General features: G+C 38.7%; 1 protein-coding gene across 2 annotated transcripts in view; it reads right to left on the bottom strand.

The window, feature by feature from the left end:
- The window catches only part of CADPS2 (calcium dependent secretion activator 2), a 484731-nt gene that overhangs the window by 16607 nt on the left and 444612 nt on the right, over positions 1 to 23512 (bottom strand). For both annotated transcript variants that reach the window (XM_079786439.1, XM_079786438.1), the window contains 3 exons: positions 21282 to 21365; positions 21147 to 21179; positions 9264 to 9371 (listed from right to left, as the gene is read on the bottom strand). In XM_079786439.1, the coding sequence (XP_079642565.1) occupies positions 9264 to 9371; positions 21147 to 21179; positions 21282 to 21365 (225 nt within the window). The remainder of the gene's footprint in view (positions 1 to 9263; positions 9372 to 21146; positions 21180 to 21281; positions 21366 to 23512) is intronic.

Genomic DNA, 23512 nt, shown 5'->3' with positions numbered 1-23512 from the left:
TGAGGCAGAGGTTAGACCCTTCTTTAATCTGAAGAAAATATTTTGCCCAGGTTAAGATAGCCACATGTAGATGGCCACTTATCTAGGATTGAGCTGAGATTGAGAAATCGAGGGCTCTGTCTCAAGCTTAGGTGTTTCTAATCGTGGCGATCTGGCTGCCACTGTGGTGCCCACTTGTGAGTGGCAATGACGATGCTGCAGGGAAAGCTTGTGGAGGGGGTGGCTGACAGGGGGAGTTCAAGAAGCCCCAATAGCAAATGGCCTTAAAGCCATGCGCCACTTGCTTATGGAGTTAGGTCTGAAGAGAAGGAGAATAGTAGCTATCGGTTCTATGAAAACATCACACTGGCCCACGGATAGAGATGCTGGCCTCAGGGGAGGCCTGAGTATTTCCATGAAGGCACCGTGGCCAGTTGCAGTGCAAGCATGCAAACTCACCGGGGCCAGCCGGGCTCTGCATGGGGAAGCCAGAACTTCCAGACCATCTTAAAGGCGAACGCAGCACGAAATCAATACCAAGTAACTTTTGGAATGCTCAACTTGTTTCTAGTAATCCTTTCAACCACTGTGCACAAAATCAGTAGAAAGAATATTCTAATTTCTTCAAAGACTACGAAGTCCTTGGTGTCGGATGGCTGCATGAATGTGGATGCACACTGAAAGCATCTGGTGTTTAGAAAAATATCTGGATGAAAACGAAAGTTTTGTCATCTTCCATTCATCAAAGCCACTTTTACCATTACTCAGAGCATTTAGGTGATCAACAATATTTTCCCCCTAGTCAAGTAGAGACCTCAGATCAGTCCGCATGTGAGATTTTTTTTTTTTTTTTTAAATCCTGAGCACTATTAAAGGTGAGTTAAGGCTCTGGTGGAAATCTAAAGAGCATCCGTAAATCTGAGCACTGCTCAGCTTTTGAATTGCTTTTCTTCTTCTCAGTTCTTTTAAATGGTTTTCTATGGCAGGAACATTTTTCTTAATTAGTCACAGCTAATTAGTGTTCTGGCATAGACAAGTAATCAGAAATGTCAGAGCTGCAAGGCTACATCTCCCTAATCCTTTGATAATAATTTAGCCTCCTGGGAGGGCCCCAAGCTGCGGTAAGTAGTGACTGACAATAAGGCAAAATTAGGTGGGCAGCAGACCATTAGGATAGAAAAATAAAAAGCACTACCCAATCCCGCTGAGCACCATCAGGCAACTAACTGCACTGCCAGATGAGGTGCCTGTTTAAGCCTGTGTTGTTAATTAGCTGATGCTACCAGACCTGCCACAGATGTCCAGGTGCCTCATGCAAGGTTGTGAATTTCTGGGAAGGAGCCAAATGACAATTGTGTCCCATGATCACATTTCAAGAATATAAGTATGGAGGCCACATATTTCTTGAAGATTATTCTGAATTATCAAAGAAATAAGATCAACAAGCTACCATGCGTTTTCTTTGAGGCAATTAGGTACGCTTATCTCAAGTTTCTCAGGTTTTCATTCACCAACAGCTTAGATTCAAATGAGGGCCTCTGGCCGCTCCGAGCCCCGCCTGGGCTTGCCAAAGCTGTTTTGGCACAAACCACACATCAAAATAGATCCCTTTAAAAAAATAAATTCTTACACTTACAAATAATAACATGAAAATAAGGGTTATTAACAAAAATGAACCAGACGGCTGTAATTTGAGAGCAGAGGTTTAAAAGGGAAACAAACTTTGAGGTGTGTGTGTGGGGGGGTGGGGGGGAGGTAAGGAGTGAGCTCCGTATGGCATTTACTGAGGCAGAAAAGACAATATACAGAGCAAGTTTGACTGTGACTATCTTAAAAAAGGCCAAACAACTTCGATGTGAGTCCGGATACTGTAGGTAAAACAATGCAGGCATATATACAATTAAGAAAACACACACACACACACACACACACACACACACACACACACACACACACCAGAAAACAGTGTGCTAAAGCAGCTCAATCACACAGTATTAAAACACGTGACTGCAAAATGAATGAAATGCTGCTCAGAGAATACAGATATCAAACAGTCAAACTTTTTATCTGTCTTTAGTACACAATGAGGCACCAGGGTACACAACATAACATGTTTAGAAATAAATAATCCCAAATAGCCTCGAGTACATCACTGAACTTATATCATCCATCTCTTTCTAGTGATAGAAGAGAAATAGAATTCTTATGCCATGTGACTGAAAAGAATGTGCAATTTTGAGTGTTGATAGGACAATCATGGTTGGGCATAATGGACCCACAGTTAATGTTTCATATTTGAATTCTTTTTTATATACACACAAAGCCAAAAAGGACATACTAGCACTCTGTAGTGGAAATCTATACACATTTACTCAGTCTATAGAAAAACTTTCCAGTTATTTGAGAGGGAAAGGCCACTGAAAAGAGGAAAACTGTTATTTTTAAATCAACATTCACATATAAGAGAATAGATCTATACTATCATCAAATTTACGAAGTGTAAGAAGGCGAAAAAGTCTTTAGACTTAATGGGGTCTGGCTTGCCTTCCTAATAGAGAGGCTAATTATATACACAAAGAAATTCGCCCAAAGAATATGACTGAAAAAGTGGATGGTCAGTGGTAAACACACACTCCGAGGGAGTTAGGGAAAGGAGGTTTTATCTAGCGGTCCTTCTTACCCAGGCTCTGTTGACTTCCACTATTCTTGGGAAATCAACATGACAATAAACTGAATTTTTAAATAACGCAAGGAGAGTAATATTGATCGTACTGAGGATGAATAAATTCTCAGATCAAAAATTTGGGCATTAGTGAGAAATGCTAAACTCAAAAATTCTGAGCATTTCCCCATTTCTTATTTGGAGTAAGTGCCAAATTAGTTTTTTTGAGAAGCACACTTACCTGTAATAGTTGGTTTTTCTCCCCCCCTTCTTTTTTTTATTGCACTGAATCATAAAATGGCTACTGAACTCATCGATATAGTTGAGGTCAATTTTACTTAAATGTTTAATTTAGAGTTTCTTTACTAAAAAGGATATTTTTCAAGAAAACTTCTGAGAAATTAATCCTTATAAAACACTGTTTGGATGAATGTAGCTGATTAACTACCATTTAAAGAATTTTACTTTTAGAAGACACCGTAACAGTATTTTAAAAAAATGTCATTGAGATGAAACTCCTCAATAATTAAATGTTTAATCAGTTTATAACACAAGAGAATGTTTCATTTGCATGATTTGCCAATTAAATACTGCACCCTGATGTGCCTTCAGCAACATGAGAGCTAAATTAAATTGTTTCAAAGGGACTCACGGTGGGCAATGCCCAATAAATTTACAGAGGTTCAGAGGGGCAGGTTTGGTGCACTTTGGCCAACCCCTCAGTGTTGTAATGTCCTTGGACATTAGGACATGACCTCAGAGGGTGCTCGTGCAGCAATTCCTCTAGATGTCAATTCTGACGTGTACAGCATCACCACTTTCCAACCGAGACCCAAAGCTCTCAAGGAATGTTACCAGTGTCTCTCCTGACACATGGCCACCTGTGGCTGGCACTGTGCGTCCTCACACCCGAGAGTGTGGGAAGCAACATCCTAGTAGGCATGAAGGATGGAATTTAAGAATTAGAAAATCTTTGTCATACGTTTATATTGGGATTAGACGAGTTGTAGATGGTTTTGATTTGATAAAAAAATTTAAAAAGACTACGGTAGACCCTCGGTTTTGCGGACCTCGATGTAATGGACAAAATTTCCGGCCCATATGTCCCATGTGAAAATGAACACTGTTAATTTTAAAATGCTTTTAACAAAGATTTTCTTATATTAAATTAACGGGGTCCCGACTCGTGTGGCTCAGTTGGTTGGGCACTGTCTGGCACATGGAAAGGTTGCTGGTTTGATTCCCAGTCAGGACATGTGCCTTGGTTGCAGCTTCATCCCCGGTTAGGGGTGTGCATGAAGCAGCAGATCTATGTTTTGCTCTTACATCCATGTTTCTCTCTCCCTGTCCCTTCCTCTCTCTCAAAAAAATAATTTAAAAAATATTTTTAAAAAAGGAGAGACTGTTTCACAGTCTTATTTAAAAATAAATTAACAGGTTATTTTTTTGTTAGTCACTGTTATGTTAACAAATTTTAGTAAATAGGCCATATGTTGGAAAAAACACTGTAGTAATCGCCCTAGCTGGTTTGGCTCAGTGGCTAGAGCGTTGGCCTGCGGACTGAAGGGACCCAGGTTCGAGTCCAGTCAAGGGCACATGCCTGGGTTGCAGGCTCGATACCCAGTAGGGGGCATGCAGTAGGCAGCCGATCAATGATGTCTCTTTCATTATTGATGTTTCTATCTCTTTCGCCCTCTCCCTTCATCTCTGTAGTCAATAAAAATACATTAAAAATGATTTCCATTACTTTATAACAAAACAAACAAACAAAACCCCACTGTATCTACATATTTAAATCCAAGGGTCACCGCTCATAAATTTCACAAATGACTATCGCGTGATCACAATGCATTGCATGCGTGTGACTGGGGGGTGATTGGTTCTGTTGTCGTGTGGCATGACTTTCTGCAGCAGTTTTAACACCTGCAGCCAATGTTCCCACTTGTGCTAAGCCTCACCCCAGCCGGTGCACTTGTTGACTCACGGAGACTGGTGAATGCACATGAGAATATTACAACACCGAGGGGTTGACTAAAGTGCCCCAAACCTGCTCCTCTGACCTGTGTGCATTTACTACAGCTATTCAGTATAAATTTAACATCACAGTAATGCATATAGAAAACTCTTCTGTGAAATAAAAGCTTTCATATTAATTTTAATTACACAAATGTGTCAACATAAGTAAAAACAGGTAAACGAACTAACTTGTCAATTTTTAACATATGCATTCAGAAAACCTACTTTTATTATATAATGGACTTTCAGTCTTAATGGACACCCCCTCACCAGAATTAGTCCGTTATATTGAGGTTTTACTGTACTGACAATGACATTTTATATTAAAAGAAGAAGAAAAAAAAAGGACACAGGGTAAGAGAGATTGCCTTCAAAGCGGAACAACTTTATGGTGAATCCATTATCTCTCCTACTACAGGAAAACTTCCTTAAAGCTTTCTCTTACCAGATACTTTAAACTGAAAAAGTAAATTGAACATGTAGATTTTGAGCTTAGCATGTGAACCAATGATTACTAGAGAGGCAGAGACAGCCTCTGTTTAAAATATTCTGGCCACTCAGAAACACTTAGCATGAATACAGAATATATGAGTTCCAACTCTGGGATTCAGAACCATGGTGGTAGATACATAGGATGTCAGATGGCACAGATATTTTTTTATACAGAATCTCTTTTCTACCTTCTTATCCACTGCACTTGCTATTGCTTCTGGTGTGGGATACCCTGCTTTCACCTGGTCATCACAGAATGTCTTAAGAATTGCTACTCTGGGCCGGTGGCTCACTTGATTGAGAGTCCTCACAGACTTCAAAAGGTTGTGGGTTCCATTCCAATCACAGGAGGCAACCGATCGATGTTTCTCTCTCACCTCAATGCTTCTCTCTCTCTCTCTCTCTCTCTCTCTCTCTCTCTCTCTCTCTCTCTCCTCTCTCTCTCCCCTTCTCTCTAAAATCAATAAACATATCCTCACATAAGAATTTTAAAAAATCCAAAAAATAAAATAAAAACAACTGCTAATCTTAGGGGTGCAAGACTTGGCATACAACCAACACAGCAATTTTAGCCATTTCTAAAATTAGAACTAATTTAATTTACATGGTTTAAAATCTGGAAGCGATTTCAGAAATCATCTGCAATTCTAGACCAGCCTTTTCAGTTCATGTGTACTAACTATACCCAGCCTTACACAGGTGACATAACTTCTTAAAACTCACTCAGACAATTAAAGGCACGACTGTGGCTGAAATTCAGGTTTCTGTATTTCTGGTCTAGTCCTCTTTCCACCACATGTTGACCATTTCAAATTTTGTAAGTAATGACTTATGGTAGAGAAAGCATGGACTTTGAAACTAGAGACACAAAGTTTCAAAGTCTGATTCAACACTTAAGTCACTTATCTTCTCTGAATAGGAGATTCCTTAGATGGAAAACGAGGATAAAATGGAGATGATGGCATAGAGCCTATAGGTTAGAAATGATACTATAGGTAAAGCACCCCGCACATGTACCTGGAGGTACCCCAGGAATAGTAGTGGTGATAGCTAAGGCTATTATTACTTTTTGATAATTTGAAAAGATTAGGGGTGTACCTAATTGAAGTTGGTTCCTTCTATTAACAACTTAAGGCTGCCATAAATTATTTATATTTTTTGAAGCCATTTGTTTTAAGCAAAAGTGTTTTTATAAGTTTAACCACTTATGGAGTGAAGTAGAATGTCTTGATATTTGTCCTATTATTAACTTTTTTTGATCTTCAAAGGATACTATTAGTTTTAACATCTCAGGATTTGGTGTGTGTGCGTCTGTGTGTATCTGTGTGTGTGTGTGTGTGCGCATGCAAGCACACGCAGGTGTGTTAAGAGGATTCATTTCCTTTTGTACTCAGAAAGTACTTTAATTAGAATATCAAAAGTTTGTCATGATGACTGAATAAAAGTGTTCTCTTCAATCTTTTATCTGTAATAGACTAACGTTGCTAACAGTATTTACAGGGTCATTATTTTCAACTGTTTCTTAACACTGAAAAATATTATTTTAAGCACCAGCCACGTGGATTTCCAATAATTATATAATGTTTCTCAGTAATGATCTGTTGCTTAAGATACACATTTTACATTACCTTTCAACACATACTTGATAACCTCTCATTTACTAACTGCAATTGAGGCGAATTCAGTCTTGGCTAATTAGGGGCTCTTAGTACCCCCTCACACATGTTATTCTTGATGACATACCAATAGAATTAGAGTCTACCTTTTATTTTTTAATTACAATAATGAAAATTTGAAACTTAAAAGTATCAGAACATTTAAGGACATTTAACTATTTTACAAATAACAAGTCCAATGTTCACGGGGGGGGGGGGGGGTGGCGGGTGGAAGGTGGGGGGGGGGGAGGACGGGTATGCAAAATGACAAAACCTTCCCAACCCAAACCAGAATGATTGCTTGTCAAGGGCTCCTTTCACAAGCAATCCCACAGCCAGGTCAGGTGTTCAGGCGCTGAAAGGGAACGATCTATAGCTGGGACAATTAAATAGCACATCATTTTAATGTTGGCTTTCATGTATCCACTTTAGTTAGTTTCGTTTGTTATCGTTAACACAGACAGTCTTCAAAAGAAGTTTGGTGAATAAAGTGGAACTGAAGTGGGGAATATCATTATAGAGAAAGAATTCTGCCTCTATAAAGTTATGAAGTGATAGCAAGCTTTGCAATAAATAGGTCACCAAGACAACAAATTGAAGATGCTAACACACACGCCTACAATGGCCTATTTCCAGAATGATTCTACCTTTCTTCACCACAGACTATATGCTTTAGCTAGACTAAAAAGAAACATAAAGGGAAGAACATTAATTCAATTTTCCTCTTCTGTTTCACATTTTTGAAAATTACCACATAAGCAAAAAAAAAAAAAAAAAAAAAAAAAGTAAGAGAACTAGGACGTGAAGCATATGCTTGTAAATTCAAAGCAAGACCGAATGGAAGCAGAAGTTGCTAATACGGTTTCAGTATTTTGTAAAAGAGCCAGCTGGATGGATGACAATTTTTCTACCCCTGCAGGGCATCAAAGCTTTTAGGAAATCATTCTTTTCACACATATTAACACTTAGCTTATTAAAACAGATGATACTTTTATTGTAAAACAGCCTGGGTACAGGCTAGACACATAAAGCACGAAGGAGAAGACTCGTTTTGGCCACCCAATCTGACAATCAGAGACCCTGGCAGGGCAGACCGGGGCAGGGGCGGTGATGTAGCGGGACCTTCCGTAAGTGCCACAGCTGACGCGGCACCAAGCAGCCCGTGAACTGCTGTTATGAAAACATTTGCCGTAACTTGCATAATTAAATGAAACTGCCAGAAAAGCATTTCTAAAATGCAGAGATGTACATACATAAATCCAGTTCAAAGCGAATCTTCCATTTCAGAATCAGCCTTGTGGCGAATCAGACAGTTATGTCACAAGCAAAGTAGCATTTCCTTTGGACTGACTGTGAATAATTACAGATGAATGACAACATTGTTACTGAAATGGACTGCTCTCTTAGTCTCCTTTACAGATATTCAAGAAATGGCTCGAGGATCATGGTATTTAAATATCCCCACCCTAGCCAGTTTGGCTCAGTGGAGAGAGTGTTGGCCTGCAGACTGAAGGGTCCCCAGTTAGATTCTGGTCAAGGGCAGATGCCTGAGTTGCGGGCTTGAACCCCAGTAGGGGGCGTGCAGGAGGCAGCTGATCAATGATTCTCATCATTGATGTTTCTATCTCTCTCTCCCCCTCGCTTCCTCTATGAAATCAATAAAAATATATATTTTTAAATAAAAGTCCCAATCCCCCATTTCTAGGAGCTGTTGTGCGTCAGTGAAGATGTTCCTATTGACAAAGCTGCACTATTATACCCGTTAGCACACATCAGCACTGTAAGTCAAGGTCAAAATGTTCAACAACAGCAGCGGCAGATATCTGCCTTCACTGCAGCTTATTTCTTTGTTTAACTGAAGAGAATTTCACTGACTTAAAACTACTCTCACAGCAGGCCCACATCCATTACAATCGGATCCTGTTTATGGAGTGCTGCAGAGGCAAGAGAAATGACACTGGACACAGAGGTAAACTGATGATCATCTCGCTGGTTAAAATTAACTTCAGAAGGGTTTTGAGACTCTCATTTTAACAGTGACAGTTTTCATGTGCAGAGAGAAGCCTATTAAGGTTTCCATCAGCAAAGAACTAAAACTGCCAATGATATTAGCTGCATGGAAGAAAAAGGATCAAAAAAGGAGAGTCCAGCCTGGCCAGCATGGCTCAGTGGTTGAACATCGACCTACGAACCAGGAGGTCACGGTTCGATTCCTGGTCAGGGCATATTCCCAGGTTGCAGGCTTGATCCCCAGTGTGGGGTGTGCAGGAGGCAGCCCATCAATGATTCTCTTTCATCATTGATGTTTCTCTCTCTCTCCCCCTCTCCTTTCCTCTCTGAAATCAATAAAAAAAATATTAAAAAAAAAAGGGAGAGTCTGCTTTGCCAACACATCAAAAGGCAACTTCCCCCTTCAGAGCACCTGTAATGCCAGCACACTTTGCAGAGTAGTTACTTACATCAAACAACTTTTCTATGTACATTTCTTCATTGACCTTTTCACGAAGAATATCCTGATTCTGCCGAACAAACATAATATAGGTGTCTGCCAGATCCATTCCTGGTTTCTGTGGTGAGGGAAAAGCATAGCGAAGAAAATAATATCAGACCTTGATTAGAAAAATATTTAATCCCAACCCTGGAAATCATTCACTATATCATTTCAAAAATTGCTCTAGAAAAATATGCTCAAGCCCAAATGAACCATGAGCACTTTCAGTAAACTCCAGACTTAAAGTAAATAAAAGTTTATCACTGATGTCTATAACTTGAGGTCATAGTTATTCATCGTTACTAAAATGATTAGAAATTTGTGGTTGTACAGTAGATACATATTTTTAAAATGTCTATCTTGAGCCTTTGGTTAGAACAGTGGTCAGCAAACTCATTAGTCAACAGAGCGGCAAACCGCGGCTCGCGAGCCGCATGTGGCTTTCGAGCCGCAGTTTGCCGACCACTGGGTTAGAACATCATCCAGTAATCAAAAAGGCTGCGGGTTTGATTCCCTGTCAGGGCACATACCTAGGTCGTGGGTTCTATCCCCAGCCAGGCACATATGGGAGGAAACCGATCAATGTTTATTGCTTACATCAATGTTTCTCTCTCTCTCTCTCCTTTCCTCTCTTTCTAAAAATTAATAGAAATAGATCCTTGGGTGAGAATTTTTTTTAAAAAAGGCTATCTTAAAAGGTCAATATGCCAAGCAGCACAAATGAATAACTTTTTCAAAAAATTCCCACATGCAATAATCATTCCCTAATTTCAAATACAATTTGCTTGCCATCATCTTTGGGAGATTTATCCATATCTATTAAAAATAAATATGTTAGCTTGCCTTGTTTGCCTTCCTCAACCACTATGGGTACTTAAGGAATACAAAATAAATTTTCTTACTAACTGGAATAAAACCTTTCTAGGAAGATACTGGGCAAAAAGCATTTAATGTATTACAAAATGAAACATAAAGCAAAATTTTGAGTTTATACATTTCTTCTATTCATTTACATTTACATTTACACTATCTCAAGGTTTTATTTTATTTTAGGAATGCGCTAAGAGTATTGATAAAGATCCAAAGGTGTGGATTAGATAACTTTCCAAAGCTATCCAACATTTGGTGTTAGGGGAGACAGGGCAGTTAATATGATTCCTTCTTGCTATAAGATCAGTACGAGGAAGGGACAAAACCTGAAAGCTCCTCAAGAGTTTTCCTTCTAGCCTTGAGTTCTTCCTTGAGTTTCACACAGCTGAACAGTTAATAAAAATGTTTATTTGTATGATCCACCCCTGGGGTTGGGTCATAATCTGTATCGATTTACTGATTCAATTAGAATATGGTATTAGCAATAACAAAATTATAGAATTGATGCCAAATAAGTTAGTTTTGCATAATTTCATATCCACAGAATGCATTTATCTATAATAATCTATAATAATAAAAGCATAATATGCTAATTAGACCGGATATCCTTCTAGACGACCTTCCTGACAAAGCCAGGGTTGTGAGGGAAGCCCGGATCCCGGGTGCCAGAGGGAAGCCGGTGCTGGCAGCCGGGGGAAGGAAGGCCCACTCTTGCACAAATTCCATGCATCGGGCCTCTAGTGACCTCTATAAACAAACTCATTTTGCAAAAGTAAGTATTGCAAGGAAAGTAGTTGAGAGACGATATGGATGATTTAACTATTAAGTAACATTTAATAAGGTTTTAACTTATTAAACATTAATAGTTAAATGAGGCATATGCTGTGGAAAAACAACTCAAGATCTACATCTGAGTGATGTTAGGACAGTTGGTAGTGCCTTCTCTTAAATGAAGGAAAGTTCTTAGCACTTAATTTTTTGTGTGTGGGGGGGAGCATATATTATATACAATGATAAAATTATCTCTTAACCAGGGCACATTACAGGCAATGAGCATATCTCATTAATAAAATTTTGATTTTTTTTCCTGCCGCTGTCTTTTAAAAAAATTTCTTTTATTGATTAAGGTATTACATGTGTCCATATCCCCTCATTACCCTCCCCCCCACCATAAAATTTTGAATTTTTGGTAACAAAGTTATTTCTTGGTAATGAGCATCACAAGTTTTTACTGCTTTTCTATTTAGCCTAAAGGGAAATATATACACCACACAAATTCAAGGATCCATTCAAACATAACCCTGATATAATAAAATTGGTTTTCAGTTATAATTTGAAACAGCTATATGAATGTCTTTCCTTCAAGAGCTTCTATTGACAATGTAGGTAATATATTCCAAGCATATTGGAGGCAACTTTCCAAATTCATTCCTTCTCTATTTTTCTGCATAATTCTCATAAGCAATGTTTAAAAGTTGAAATAACTACAAGGACAATCAAGCCAAACCTAGGTTGCTTTCTTCTGTGGTGTGGGGGTTTTTATACACCAGTTTGTCCAATGAAGAGGCAGGGTGATTTGTAGAAAGATTACTGACTACCATTAAATATGCGAGGACAACTCATCCATAAGTATTTCTGTCCATGCCCTCAAACTTTTTCACGATACCAAAAAGGAGAAAATTCAGAACACCGTAGAATGAAAATGACATGAGAATAATTTTCTATACATAATAACACATTAGCTCAGGGTTGGAGTTGCAGGCAGGTGCCCAGGAACAAAATGCTATGATGTATATGATACTGAGGCGGTTGGACACAGCCCTGTAAAGTAGCAGTTCAAGAATACACACACATGGGAGGTTTGCCTTCTCCACCATTCCCCCCTGCCCCCCCGACCAACCCCATTTTCATTTCTGTCTTTCAAAGGAAGAGTATGCTTGGGAGTTGAACCTAGTCAACCACTTGACCCATCAGGCTCACTGGAAACGAAGTCATAGCCATGAGGACTGGAGAATAATGGGTCTAAACACTTGCCATAGACTCTAAGGTGTTTTTTTTAATCTCCTTGATCAATTTCAAGATAACATTAGACATCATGAAACACTGTCCAGGAAGAGTCTATCTTCTACCATCTAAAACAAACAATTTATAGCTTAGGCCCAAAGAGAAAATGGAATACTGCTCTCTTTGGCAGACCCCAGGCACGTAATACAGACATGTGTGAGCTGAGAAAATTCTACGACTTTCTAAGGAGATAAGAATCTCTGGTTGAGAGTGTGAGGTAAAGCTAACTTAAAAGTTTATTTCAACAAAGTAAGTGTGTCTGTGTTTTTCTTTCTGAAATTACACTTTCTCCCCTTTTGGCAAATTAAGATCCACTTGCCTGGAAAACAAATCTAGAATTCTTACGGTCCTCATTAGCATTATTTTTTTTTTTCCTTTCTCTTCGAGCTGTTTACCTAGTCTTGAAACTTTGACATATGGGAATTTCACACCTAGTGAATATATTTTCATGTGGCTTGTGGCATGAGACTATATTCATTAAAAGAATACACACAAGTAAGAGTAGCTGCAACAGCTGGTGACATTTGCCAATTAGAATTACAGTTCTTTGAAACACTCTCTCCTTCCTTTGCTGTATGAAAGGTAATTATCTCTGATAAACTGCTGAAAAGATGTAATTTTCCTTTTAAACAGCTTCTACTTACAGGACAAATGTGTTTGGATAGAAGACATTATCGCTGGTTCAGTGCTCCTTCGTGCAAAGACTGTTTTATGGCAGCAAGCTTTACATACTTCGGAAGTCACTGCATCTAATTCCATAATTACATGCTATCTTGTTAGGAAATGAAGTTGAGTTGAAAAACAACAACAACAACAACAACAACAACAACAACAACAACAACAAACTGAACACATTCCGTTAAGTTTCTGTCTTTTTGGGTGTAAATGAAAAGAAAGCACATGACAACATCACAGAGACAGAAGAATATTGCTACAAATTCTGGCACCGGTGGCTGCCCACCAAACTTGCCCACCAACCTTAGCGAAGGAGCAGCTGTGAAACGTTAACCGCTGTGCACGTGGATGAGTTTCTATCAAGAAGTTTTTATTCTAGAGAGCTATGTTTAGAAATCCTTTCTATATTGGTAAATTATAGTTGTCCTAATGAAGATGAGGAAATAACAATTAAAAGCCATCCAGCAAGCACACTCTGTACTAAATACCACTTAGAGAGAGTAAATGCTTTTTTTCATGCTCCCATTTGAACCTCTGAGAGCCCCAGATCACTATGCATTAACTTTCCCATCTGATAATCATTAGGGGAGTCATTTATAAATCAAATAGGGGTCCTTAAATTACTTCTAATTTGACTCAGAAAACAGAATTTGGCTAACAAAACTGCAATAAAATGGCAGACGCACACACACACACACACCCCTAGAAAAATTCCCCATGAGCACAGAGATCAATACATAGTGAAGGAAATGAAGGGTGTTGAGGCGAGTTCCTCTGACTCTGCTACGTAAGTGATAGAATGCACCAGTGAGTGAAGGAGTGTAAGTAGGGGTGCAGACTCCAGCAACTTTTTTTTTTCAACCATTAATCACTAGTTCACCTAGTGCGGTGAACATGCTGTTTTAAAAAAGAGAAAAAAAAATCCTTGTTAATTATATGCTGTAAATGCTCTTACTTCCTGCTGCTACACCTGATCCCACAGGTGCAAGTCTGAGCTCTCCCCACTCCCCGGTAGGTGGGTGCAACACTGCCAGTCATTTCTCACAGCAACAGATTTAGATACAGAAGCAGCCGCTTAACCTTCCACGGGAGGTTAACGATACACTGTGCAAACACTGTCATGGTGTCTATTTAACAAGGAGGCACATTTTAAAAATATACTATTCTAGTCTCAAAGATTAACTAGAAGCTACAGTATAATCTACTTAAATGAAAAGTGTACTTCTCACAACTTAGAAAAGCTTGCCTTGAAGAACCAATGGAGAGTGAAACTGTGATATGCTGACTTAGGATAATCTGCCTGCTTTGTAAAGAAAATACTATCACCCTTTGGAAAAACACAAATCTTGCAAGATTTAAAACATTCACATGTCTCCTCAATTTGAAATTGTCATAGGAACAAGTTACATGTCAGTCTAGCTTTTTAGATTCAGAAGGTCTATAACTGATCATCAGGAACATGCTACAAACACATAACCTACTCTAGGTTTTGCTAAAAACAATATATTTTTTCTTTTGCTGTCTAATATATCCTTTATTACTTTGACATTTATGCAAGAATATCTATATTTTTATACATGAGTAAAACTGCTCTTAAGGTTAAGCTTTTTTAAAGCATTTGGAGCAGTTTAAATAAATTATATGTTCTCAAATACTTAAAAATAATAGGCGGTTTTGAGTATAGCTATGAGGATTATGTTGTAAAAAATATATATTTTATGTTTGGTAAAAGTTTTCATGCAGAACAGCAAAAGGAAATACACAGAACTGAAACCTTTAACTAGATTTATGCCAATTTACATATTATATAAGCCCAGGAAAAGAAATAATCCACAAAAACAGGGAGGGGAGAAGGGAAGAAATGTAAACAATTCACAAGGATATAATGTTTTCAAGATTATTTAATAGTTTATTTTTTAAAACAATGAATTAAAAAATTCTCATTATTCTCTAGAAAGAACCAAAACTATTATTTCAAGTAGTGAAGCAGCTACAAAGTCACCTTTCTCTTTGTTGAATTCAAAGTATTCAAAATTCCTTTAATTAACACTATGATGAATTTTGTTTCCAAATTGGAAAGAAAATTCTGAATTAAAGACACTGGCATCCAGATCCTTTTGAAAACATCTTTTAGACATGGAGCATGTAATGTGTGTACTTTGAATGTGTCCATTTCATTCAGTCTCACATTTTCAAGGGAGAGGAGTTCCATTACTCCAGAGTTCTTGGTCTGGATAAGGATCTTCTGTGAATGTAGTCAGTAAAAAGCAGATTCCTACCATAATGCTATCTATAAGAGTATCTGAAATCAGAGTCCGCTATAATTAATGCTCCTATAACTTAGGTAGTCATATTGAATTCGTTCTTAACATTCACATGAATGTTTCACACAATTTCTTCTCAGTAGTGAGATAGTTTATGCATTCATAGGAGCAGGTTATTTTAAATATTAAAAGGAATACTGCCTTGGCCCATGTGGCTCAGTTGGTTGAGTGTTGTCCTGTGCACCAAATGACTGCCAGTTTGATCATGGTCAGGGCATATGCCTGGGTTTCAGGTTCAATCCCTGATGGGGGGCAGCCAATAGATGGTTGCTCCCACATAGATGTTTCTCTCTCTCTCCCTCTCTCTTCCTCTCTCTCTAAAAATCAATACAAAATCTTAAAAAAAGGAATACTGAATGATAGTTTAAGATATTAGCCTCCAACACTTAAGGAAAAGAGGCAGGTTGATTTTCAATTGAGATTTAGGGGTTCAATTTTAATCTTTCTGTGCCTTGTCCATTTGCGACTATGAGCATTTAGTATCTCTCTTGCTATTTCTGATACATAGCAAGAATAACTAACACTTTAGATTTAGAGAAACAGCTGCTGATACAAGAGAACCAGCAAGGGGCATGCTGATATATGTCTCACATACTAGCTTTAGCCTATTGTTTTCATGAGTAATTGTTATATCGATGATGAAGGTACCAGCTTATAATAATGTTCACTAACCTTTCTCTCATCTATCTACAGTTGTTATCATGTCAACTACAAAACTGCACTGAGGCTTTGAAGTGAAGCTGAAATGCTGCAGGTATTCTTTCATTTGGCTTTGAAAATGTATACTGACTGGGATTGACCGAGTCCCAATTTGGAACCTTTCAGCTTTTGGCTTCAGGGAGACCCGAGGATGCTAGAATGTTAGGTTCCAGAGGTAGCCTATGGATTTAACTTATGTGAGGGAGACGAGCCAAACACACAAAACACAAAGGAATCAGTGAGAGAAGCCAAACGCTCATGGAGGAAGCACAGTGCACAACCTCCCCCGCTCCTATGATGGTGAGGCCCTCACTGCGGTCCTGGCGTACACACGCCCTCTCCAGGTGCACCTGTCCCAGGGGGCCGGCGTTCCTTCCCCCAGGTTCTGCCTGGCTCACATCCTGACGTAAGGCTCCGAGTATTCGAGTGGCCTTATCTAAGTAATAAACAATATCAGAAGCAAGAGGGCAAAGAATGTAGGGAAAACACCATTGTAATGAACTGGCCAATTGTGCCTTTCAAAGTCATCCTTAATACATGCAAGGTGCTTACTCTAAAAGAAAAGGAAAAAAATAAAAAACCAATCTAACATTTTTTACTCTGTGGAAGGAAAAGAATGTTTCTTTTGGAAAATGCTCATGTTCTGAAGAAGGGAAACTGCAGAGAAATGCATGGGAGCAGGAAGCACCAAACCAGGTCGGAGCAATACCAGCCCCATTTATTGCCACAGTGCTTTTCATTTACAGAGTGCTTGCATGTTAATCCCCACACTGAATCCTCCTAAGAACCTGGCGAGGGAGACTGCACAGGGATTACACTCAGGCTCTCTGCGCAAATGGGAAGATGGAAGCCCGTGGGGCAGGGGGCAAAGGTGGAACTTCACCTAAGATCATGGACTCCACATCACATCTGTACTGTCCATTACTGACTTTTCAGAAAGAGAGGAAGGGAGGGATAGAGAGAGAGAAACATCGATGAGAGAGAAATATCATTGATCAGCTGCCTCCTGCGTGTCCCCCACAAGGGATAGAGTGCCCTGACCAGGAATGGAACCAGTGGCCTTTTGGTTCCTGGGTTGATGCTCAGCCACTGAACTACACCAGCCTCTGTGTGTGTGTGTGTGTGTGTGTGTGTGTGTGTGTGTGAAACACTTTCATAAATTCTGTCACCATAAGATGCTCCAGGCTTATCTTGTATATTTCCTGTCCCTGTCCTAGAACCAACCATTTCTAAGAGGAGTCCTGGGTCATTTTACTGGGGATTAGAGAGCAAGGTTTGGGCACTAGGTGTGCTTGTTGCTACTGGAGAACCATTGCTTCTAGGCTCTCTCACCTCACAGAAACCAAGGGAATCGATATGTATATACTCAACAGTAAGAGAGCAACCCATGCATATGCATATATCTAAAAATGTTTTTTTATGCAACCAGCTCTACTTATATGAAGCTAAAGCCAAGTTCACACTAATGTCTCCAACTCTAATTCATCAGCATAGGGATCATTCTAGCCTCCACTTGCTTGTCTCCAACATCTCATTTCAACAGTGAGAAACTTGGCTCCCAGCAACCACCATCCCTTTCCTTAATTGTTCAGTTCCAGTGTACATGTCTAATGGTTTCTGAATTGTTAACCCGTGGGAAAACACCTTATCAGCTAGAGTATAGTGCTTATGCACAATTCCCTTTTCTTTTATTTTTACAGATTCCACTCATTTCCAGTTACTCAGATCAAAACTTTTCCTCCACCTTTCTCAGTGACGCCATTCAACACATTTGCAATAGCGTTACCTTATTTTATCACTGTCTCTTTTCCATCCTGGGATCCCAGGATATCCTAATTGATTTTTAAATTCGCATATATTGAGGTTTAACCTTTGTACTGTACAAGTAGGTGTTGACAAATGTATAGTGTCATAGATCTTTGGAGTGGTTTCACTGCTCCAAAAAGTTCCCTGGGCTTCACCTCTTCCACCTTCCCTGACCTTGAAGTTATGGCAACCAGGAATCTGTTCATAATCTTTATAGTTTAACCTTTACTAGGATGTGATATAAGTGGAATCATACAGTGTGCAGCGTTTTCTGGCTTCTTTCACTTAGCGATATGCCTTTAAGATTCATCCAGGTCTTCTCGTGGCCTGGTAGCTATTTTTTCTCTCTCTGCTGAATTAGTATTCCAATGGTATGAGTATGCCATTTCTTATGTAACCATTCAGCTACTGAAGGACATTTTGGTTGCTTCTAATTTTTGGTGATTATCAATGAGGCTGCTATGAACATTTGTGTGCAGGTTTTGGTGTGGACACTTTAAAAACTCAGTTGGATAAATACCTAGGAGCAGAGCGCAAGTGGCAAGCTGCTCAGTAAGACTGGTTAGCTGTGTAAGACACTACCAAACAGTCTCCCAAAGTGCCTGCATCATTTTGCATTTCCACCAGCAATAAACTCCCCGTTGTTCTGCATCCTTGTCAACATTTTACTATTGCTAGTTTTAAAAATGTTAACCATACCAATAGGTGTGTAGTGGTATCTCGGTTTTAATTTGCATTTCCCTACTAACAAATGATGTTGAGCATCTTTTCATGTGACGATTTGTTACCCATACTTCTTTGTGGCAGTGTCCATTCCCAGATTTTGCCCATTTTTAATTGGTGGCTTGCTTTCTTATTGTCGAGTATGAACTGTTCTTTGTATATTTTAGATCTAAGTCCTTTATCAAATATGTGTCTGTGGCTTTTCATTTCTTAACAGTGCAGAGCAGTCAATTATTAAGTCCAACTTACGATTTTTTTCATGGATGTTTTTGGTGTTATATCTAAAAAAAATCATCACCAAATCAAAGGCCATATATATTTCTCTTATGTTTTCTTCTAGAAGTTTTGTAGTTTGCATTTTACAGGTAGGTTGTTGTTGTCCTTAAACAAATTTGAGTTAATTTTTGTGGAAGGTGAGCCAGTGTTCTTTTTTTTCTCGGAGGCATAGTTCCTGGAGCTTTAGCATAAAAAACATTAACAGCCAACAGCACTTCATAGCTCTTGAAGTTAATACTCAGAGGCATCAATAAGAGAGGTGTAATGTCCAGATTCAGGGGAGAAACTCTTTCCTTAGTAATCCGCCATTGCCAGACCACACGTATAGTACAGTCAGCTCTGCTAGGAGTAGGGAGGTGGCCAGTTGGATTTAATAGTGACACTGGTAAACTGGGATTCATCTAGAGAGTGACTCCCATGATGAGTACAACTGCTATAGCTGCATTCATGTTCTATCTATTTGTCTATCTCTTTCATCCCTAACACTGAACAGCTTGTGGGCATTATGTATGTCCAGGGCCCAGCACTTAGTACATGCTCAATAAACATTTAATTAGTGAGTTCAGTGAAGAAGTTGAGGATGTTTAGTATAGAAAACAAGAATTCCTCAGGTAATATATCCCTTTGAGTATCTCTTGGGAAGAGGAGGCATGATAATTATCATCAAATATTTGAAGGGTTGTCATACAAAAGAGGGATGAGAAGCAAGGCTGAAGTCAGAGAACTACAGAATTTCAACTCATTATATATAAGAGGAGGCTGCCTTATGGTGAGTCTGCAATCATTTAGAACATTTAAAAGCCTCAATGACTGTTTGTGAGGGATATCGGGGGAGGTGGTTTCTGCATTGAGAAGGGGAGTGAATGAACCACTTTGTGTATCTTTCATCTCTGAAGTTCTATGGGGTCTAACAGATCTAGTAGAGGGGCAAATTAAGAACTTCAAGAGCCCTAAGAACAGGAATAATTATGGTGTTCCATTCCATTAATAATTCAAAATAAAAGCAAAACAATATAAAATGTGTTAGGAATTCCAATGAAGTTCATGTGTTCCAGTGATTGCTTGTCTTTTTCTTTTTAAGATAAATATCGACTGTTTCCTTACTTCTTTCTTTCTCTCTTTTGTGATGCTGCTTTTCAGGACCCTACACAACTGATTATTTCTGCTTATTTGCCCAATGGTGATTTTCGGATTCTTGGTACAAGACAAGGGGTACACCAAGACTTCTTTGGGAATCATTCATAAAATAGAAATCCCTGTTCCAAAGAAACCCCATGCAAAGGCAATAAAGTTGATGGTCTATTCATTTAAACTGTCCATTTATAAGAGCCACTAGAGGCCCGATGCACAAAATTTATGCAAGAGTAGGCCTTCCTTTCCCCGGCTACCAGCACCTGCTTCCCTCTGGCACCCGGGACCCAGGCTTCCCTCACAGCACCAGCTTCGTCCAGAAGGTCGTCCAGAAGGACATTTGGTCTAATTAGCATATTATGCTTTTATTCTTATAGATAGCAGCGATAATAAATCTGGGGACCGTCTCGTTCCCAATATAAAATGTTATGCCTTTACAAGGCTTGTCAGTACTCAAACCACTAACATTCACAACGACAAGCCAGAGATGTGATGCTGCCCAAGCAGTCTTACCCAACGATGAGATTACTTATGTTCCATCCAGTTTTAACTTTAAGTTTTTTTCATTTGTGCTCTGATTCTTTGAAAATTGGTACATATGCCAAGATATATGATTACGCAAAACATTTTATGCCTTGATCATATGTGGTAATAGGATTTAAGGCAAACACTAATTTTGTTATGATTAATAACTTAAAAATGCTGCACTAACTTGTTGACTGTATTTATCATGTGAATTCTTGTACATTAGTTTCACAATCTCCTCTCATGGGATCTTAAGCTTTTAACAAATTTAGAGGTTACAATTATTTCTCAAGAATTCTGTGAAAAACTAAATATTAAAATGAATGAAAATTGACTTATAACACTTTTGTGTTTAGAAAACTAGTCCTCTGATGTAACTGCTTCATCTTTATTGTTACTTTAACCCTACAAGAAACCTTTTATTCATGACTATCATGTAAAGGGGTGAGAGAGTGAGCATTTTTTCTATAAATAGTGTGAGGCATTTTCTATCCCAGCCCAGGGTGCTATTACTGCCCTCTGCAACTGGGCTGACACGTTCTCATGATGAACTGACCTCCACAAGAGTTCCCAAGTTACAGCAGAAAAAGTACAGAGAAACCCTGCCAGGCCTTGTTACGAGGGCAAGCCCTTAAGAAAAATAAACTGCTCCCTGGGGGAATGGCACTGGTTTAAAGATTTGAAATAAACCCACAGTGAACTATGATTATTTTTAAAAAATTACATATAGTTTTAAAAAGCAAATAAAAAATACTTACTGGAACATCAACATATTTTGCAGCTGCTTTCACCTTAAGTGGAAAAGAGATAATTATGAGAATTATTTTCTTAGTTGTGAATAAGTACTATGATGAGTCAAAAGACAGCAGAAAAGAATGCATGCAAATACTTACAGTGAATGACAGAATGGATGACAAGAAAGTGCCTTCATCGTATCTTGACAGCTTAGACAACACCCCTTCCAACACTGAAATAAACTATAGACAGTTTCTGGTGAGTATTTAGAAAATTTCTGTGCATACTAACTAGTAACAGAGTAAATAATTCCTGAGCCAACTTCTGCCACAGCACAGAAATCCACGATGCATAAACTGACAATGAGGGGCTGACTTGTAATGTTTGCTCTTTCATTTTGAAGATGAACTCTAAGGTCCTTTTTAATTGCTGGAAATCACACAGATGTTTTTAAAGATAGAAGAATAATACGTAATAGGAGTTTGGTCACTATATGTGAGCTAACTTAAACCATTAGTAAATAACTTTAAATTTAAAATAATTTCAACTTCACTATAGATGTTTAGAAGTCCTCATCACAATAAAAATTTTAACTAGACTGTGGCCATTTCACAATACCTACAAATATCAAATCCTTAGGTTGTACACCTAAAACTGATATAAATCAATTATACTTCAATAAAAAACATATAGAAGTTATAAGTAATGATAGTCAAGCATAATCAAATCCTTCTGCCATATATCACTTGGCCATTCCATGATGTTTTCTATGTATAGAAGAGGTTGAATAAAAAAAGAACAGATAACGATGTGTAACATTTGGGGCTCTTGTAACACTAAACTGAAGTCTGACATTAGTTAATAAGCATTTAGCAAGCAGTTCTAATTGTATATATAAGGATGAACCCCACTTTCAAAAGCTTACAAAGAAGTTGGGGAGCTAATACAGATATTCACACTACAGGCTACAATAGAAAGAATTTAGTTGGGTAATACATACACTGAGTGGCCAGATTATTATGATCTGTGAACGCATAATAATCTGGCCACTCAGTGTGTGTGTGTGTGTGTGTGTGTGTGTGTGTGTGTGTGTATGTACATATATACACATGAGGCCCAGTGCATGAATTTGTGCATGGGTGGGGTCTGGCCAGCCTGGCCAGGGGGAGGGGACATGGGCAGTTGGCTGGCCTGCCTGCTGGTTGAACTCCTGGTCGAGGGGACAATTTGCATATTAGCCTTTTATTATATAGGATATACACTGAGTGGCCAGATTATTATGCGTTCAGAGATCATAATAATCTGGTCACTTAGTGTATATGCTGATTCTGTCACTCACTACTCTGTGAGCTCAGGCCAACCACTGCATCAATGACTTTCTCCATCAGTTAAATTGTGTGTGCACGTGTATATGAATGTGTGTGTGTGTGTGTGTGTGTGTGTGGTTTGGGGGGGCATATAAAATTAAAATTAGTTTCAAAAGATTTTACATTTCTAAAATTCTATATTTCTATGACATGAAAGTTAAGACATGTATACTGTAACAGTTAAAATGTGGAGATGTCTTTCATTGAGTGGAAATGTTAAGATGTGACATGAAGATAAATAAGAGATATAAATAAGGATCTACGACCCTACATCTTTCCTCTTTAGAACTAAAATAATATGTACTATTGACAAATTATACACTCCCAAAGGGAAAATACTGACAAGGTTTTTTAACTATGAGAAGGGAAATGAACAAAGGCTGGTTTTTGTTCACATAGCAGCTTCTTCAACAAAGTGATAATAGTTCGAGGGACAGAGCTTATTGGTCTCTGGTGACTAGCGAGCTCACTGAGAGCGCACAGGAGATAATCTTTTCTCCGTGGCTGGTCAATTACCGCAAAATAGTTTATGCAAAAGAAACAAAAACTTCCCTATAGGTTTCTCCATCACATCATGTGCGACATGATGTAAGAACACAGAAACAAAATCATGCAAACTGCCACCTAAACTTTATTTTTAAAGAATGAGGATTGTGTAGAGCTGGCTAGCTATCCTAAGGGATACAAACAGCAAAAAACACAAAATTATAAATTGCTCACAACTAAAAGTCAATTTAGCTCTTTCCTCCTGCCCATTAGGATTTCTTACCAATCACAGCTGGCTAACTCAACTTGATGTGGTTTGCAAAGACCCAGAAGACCAATACTCCAGGGCTATGTCAGACCAGGGGAAGGGAATTCCAAGCTTAATGGCCCTCTGTGGAAAATGCCTCATCTCTTGTAGCTCAAATCTTAAGAGCCAGTGTGTGCTGGGTGATCTCATTTGCCACAAGGAGAGAGACAATTGCTATGGTTACCAGCCAACCTGAACCATTGAAGGCTCTGGCATAGCACCTGGTTCT

The sequence above is a fragment of the Cnephaeus nilssonii genome (genome assembly GCF_951640355.1).
Source record: "Cnephaeus nilssonii genome assembly, chromosome: 12".
Taxonomy (NCBI): Eukaryota; Metazoa; Chordata; class Mammalia; order Chiroptera; family Vespertilionidae; genus Cnephaeus; species Cnephaeus nilssonii.
Note: the sequence above shows the minus strand (reverse complement) of the source record. Positions and strands in the feature narration are given on the sequence as shown.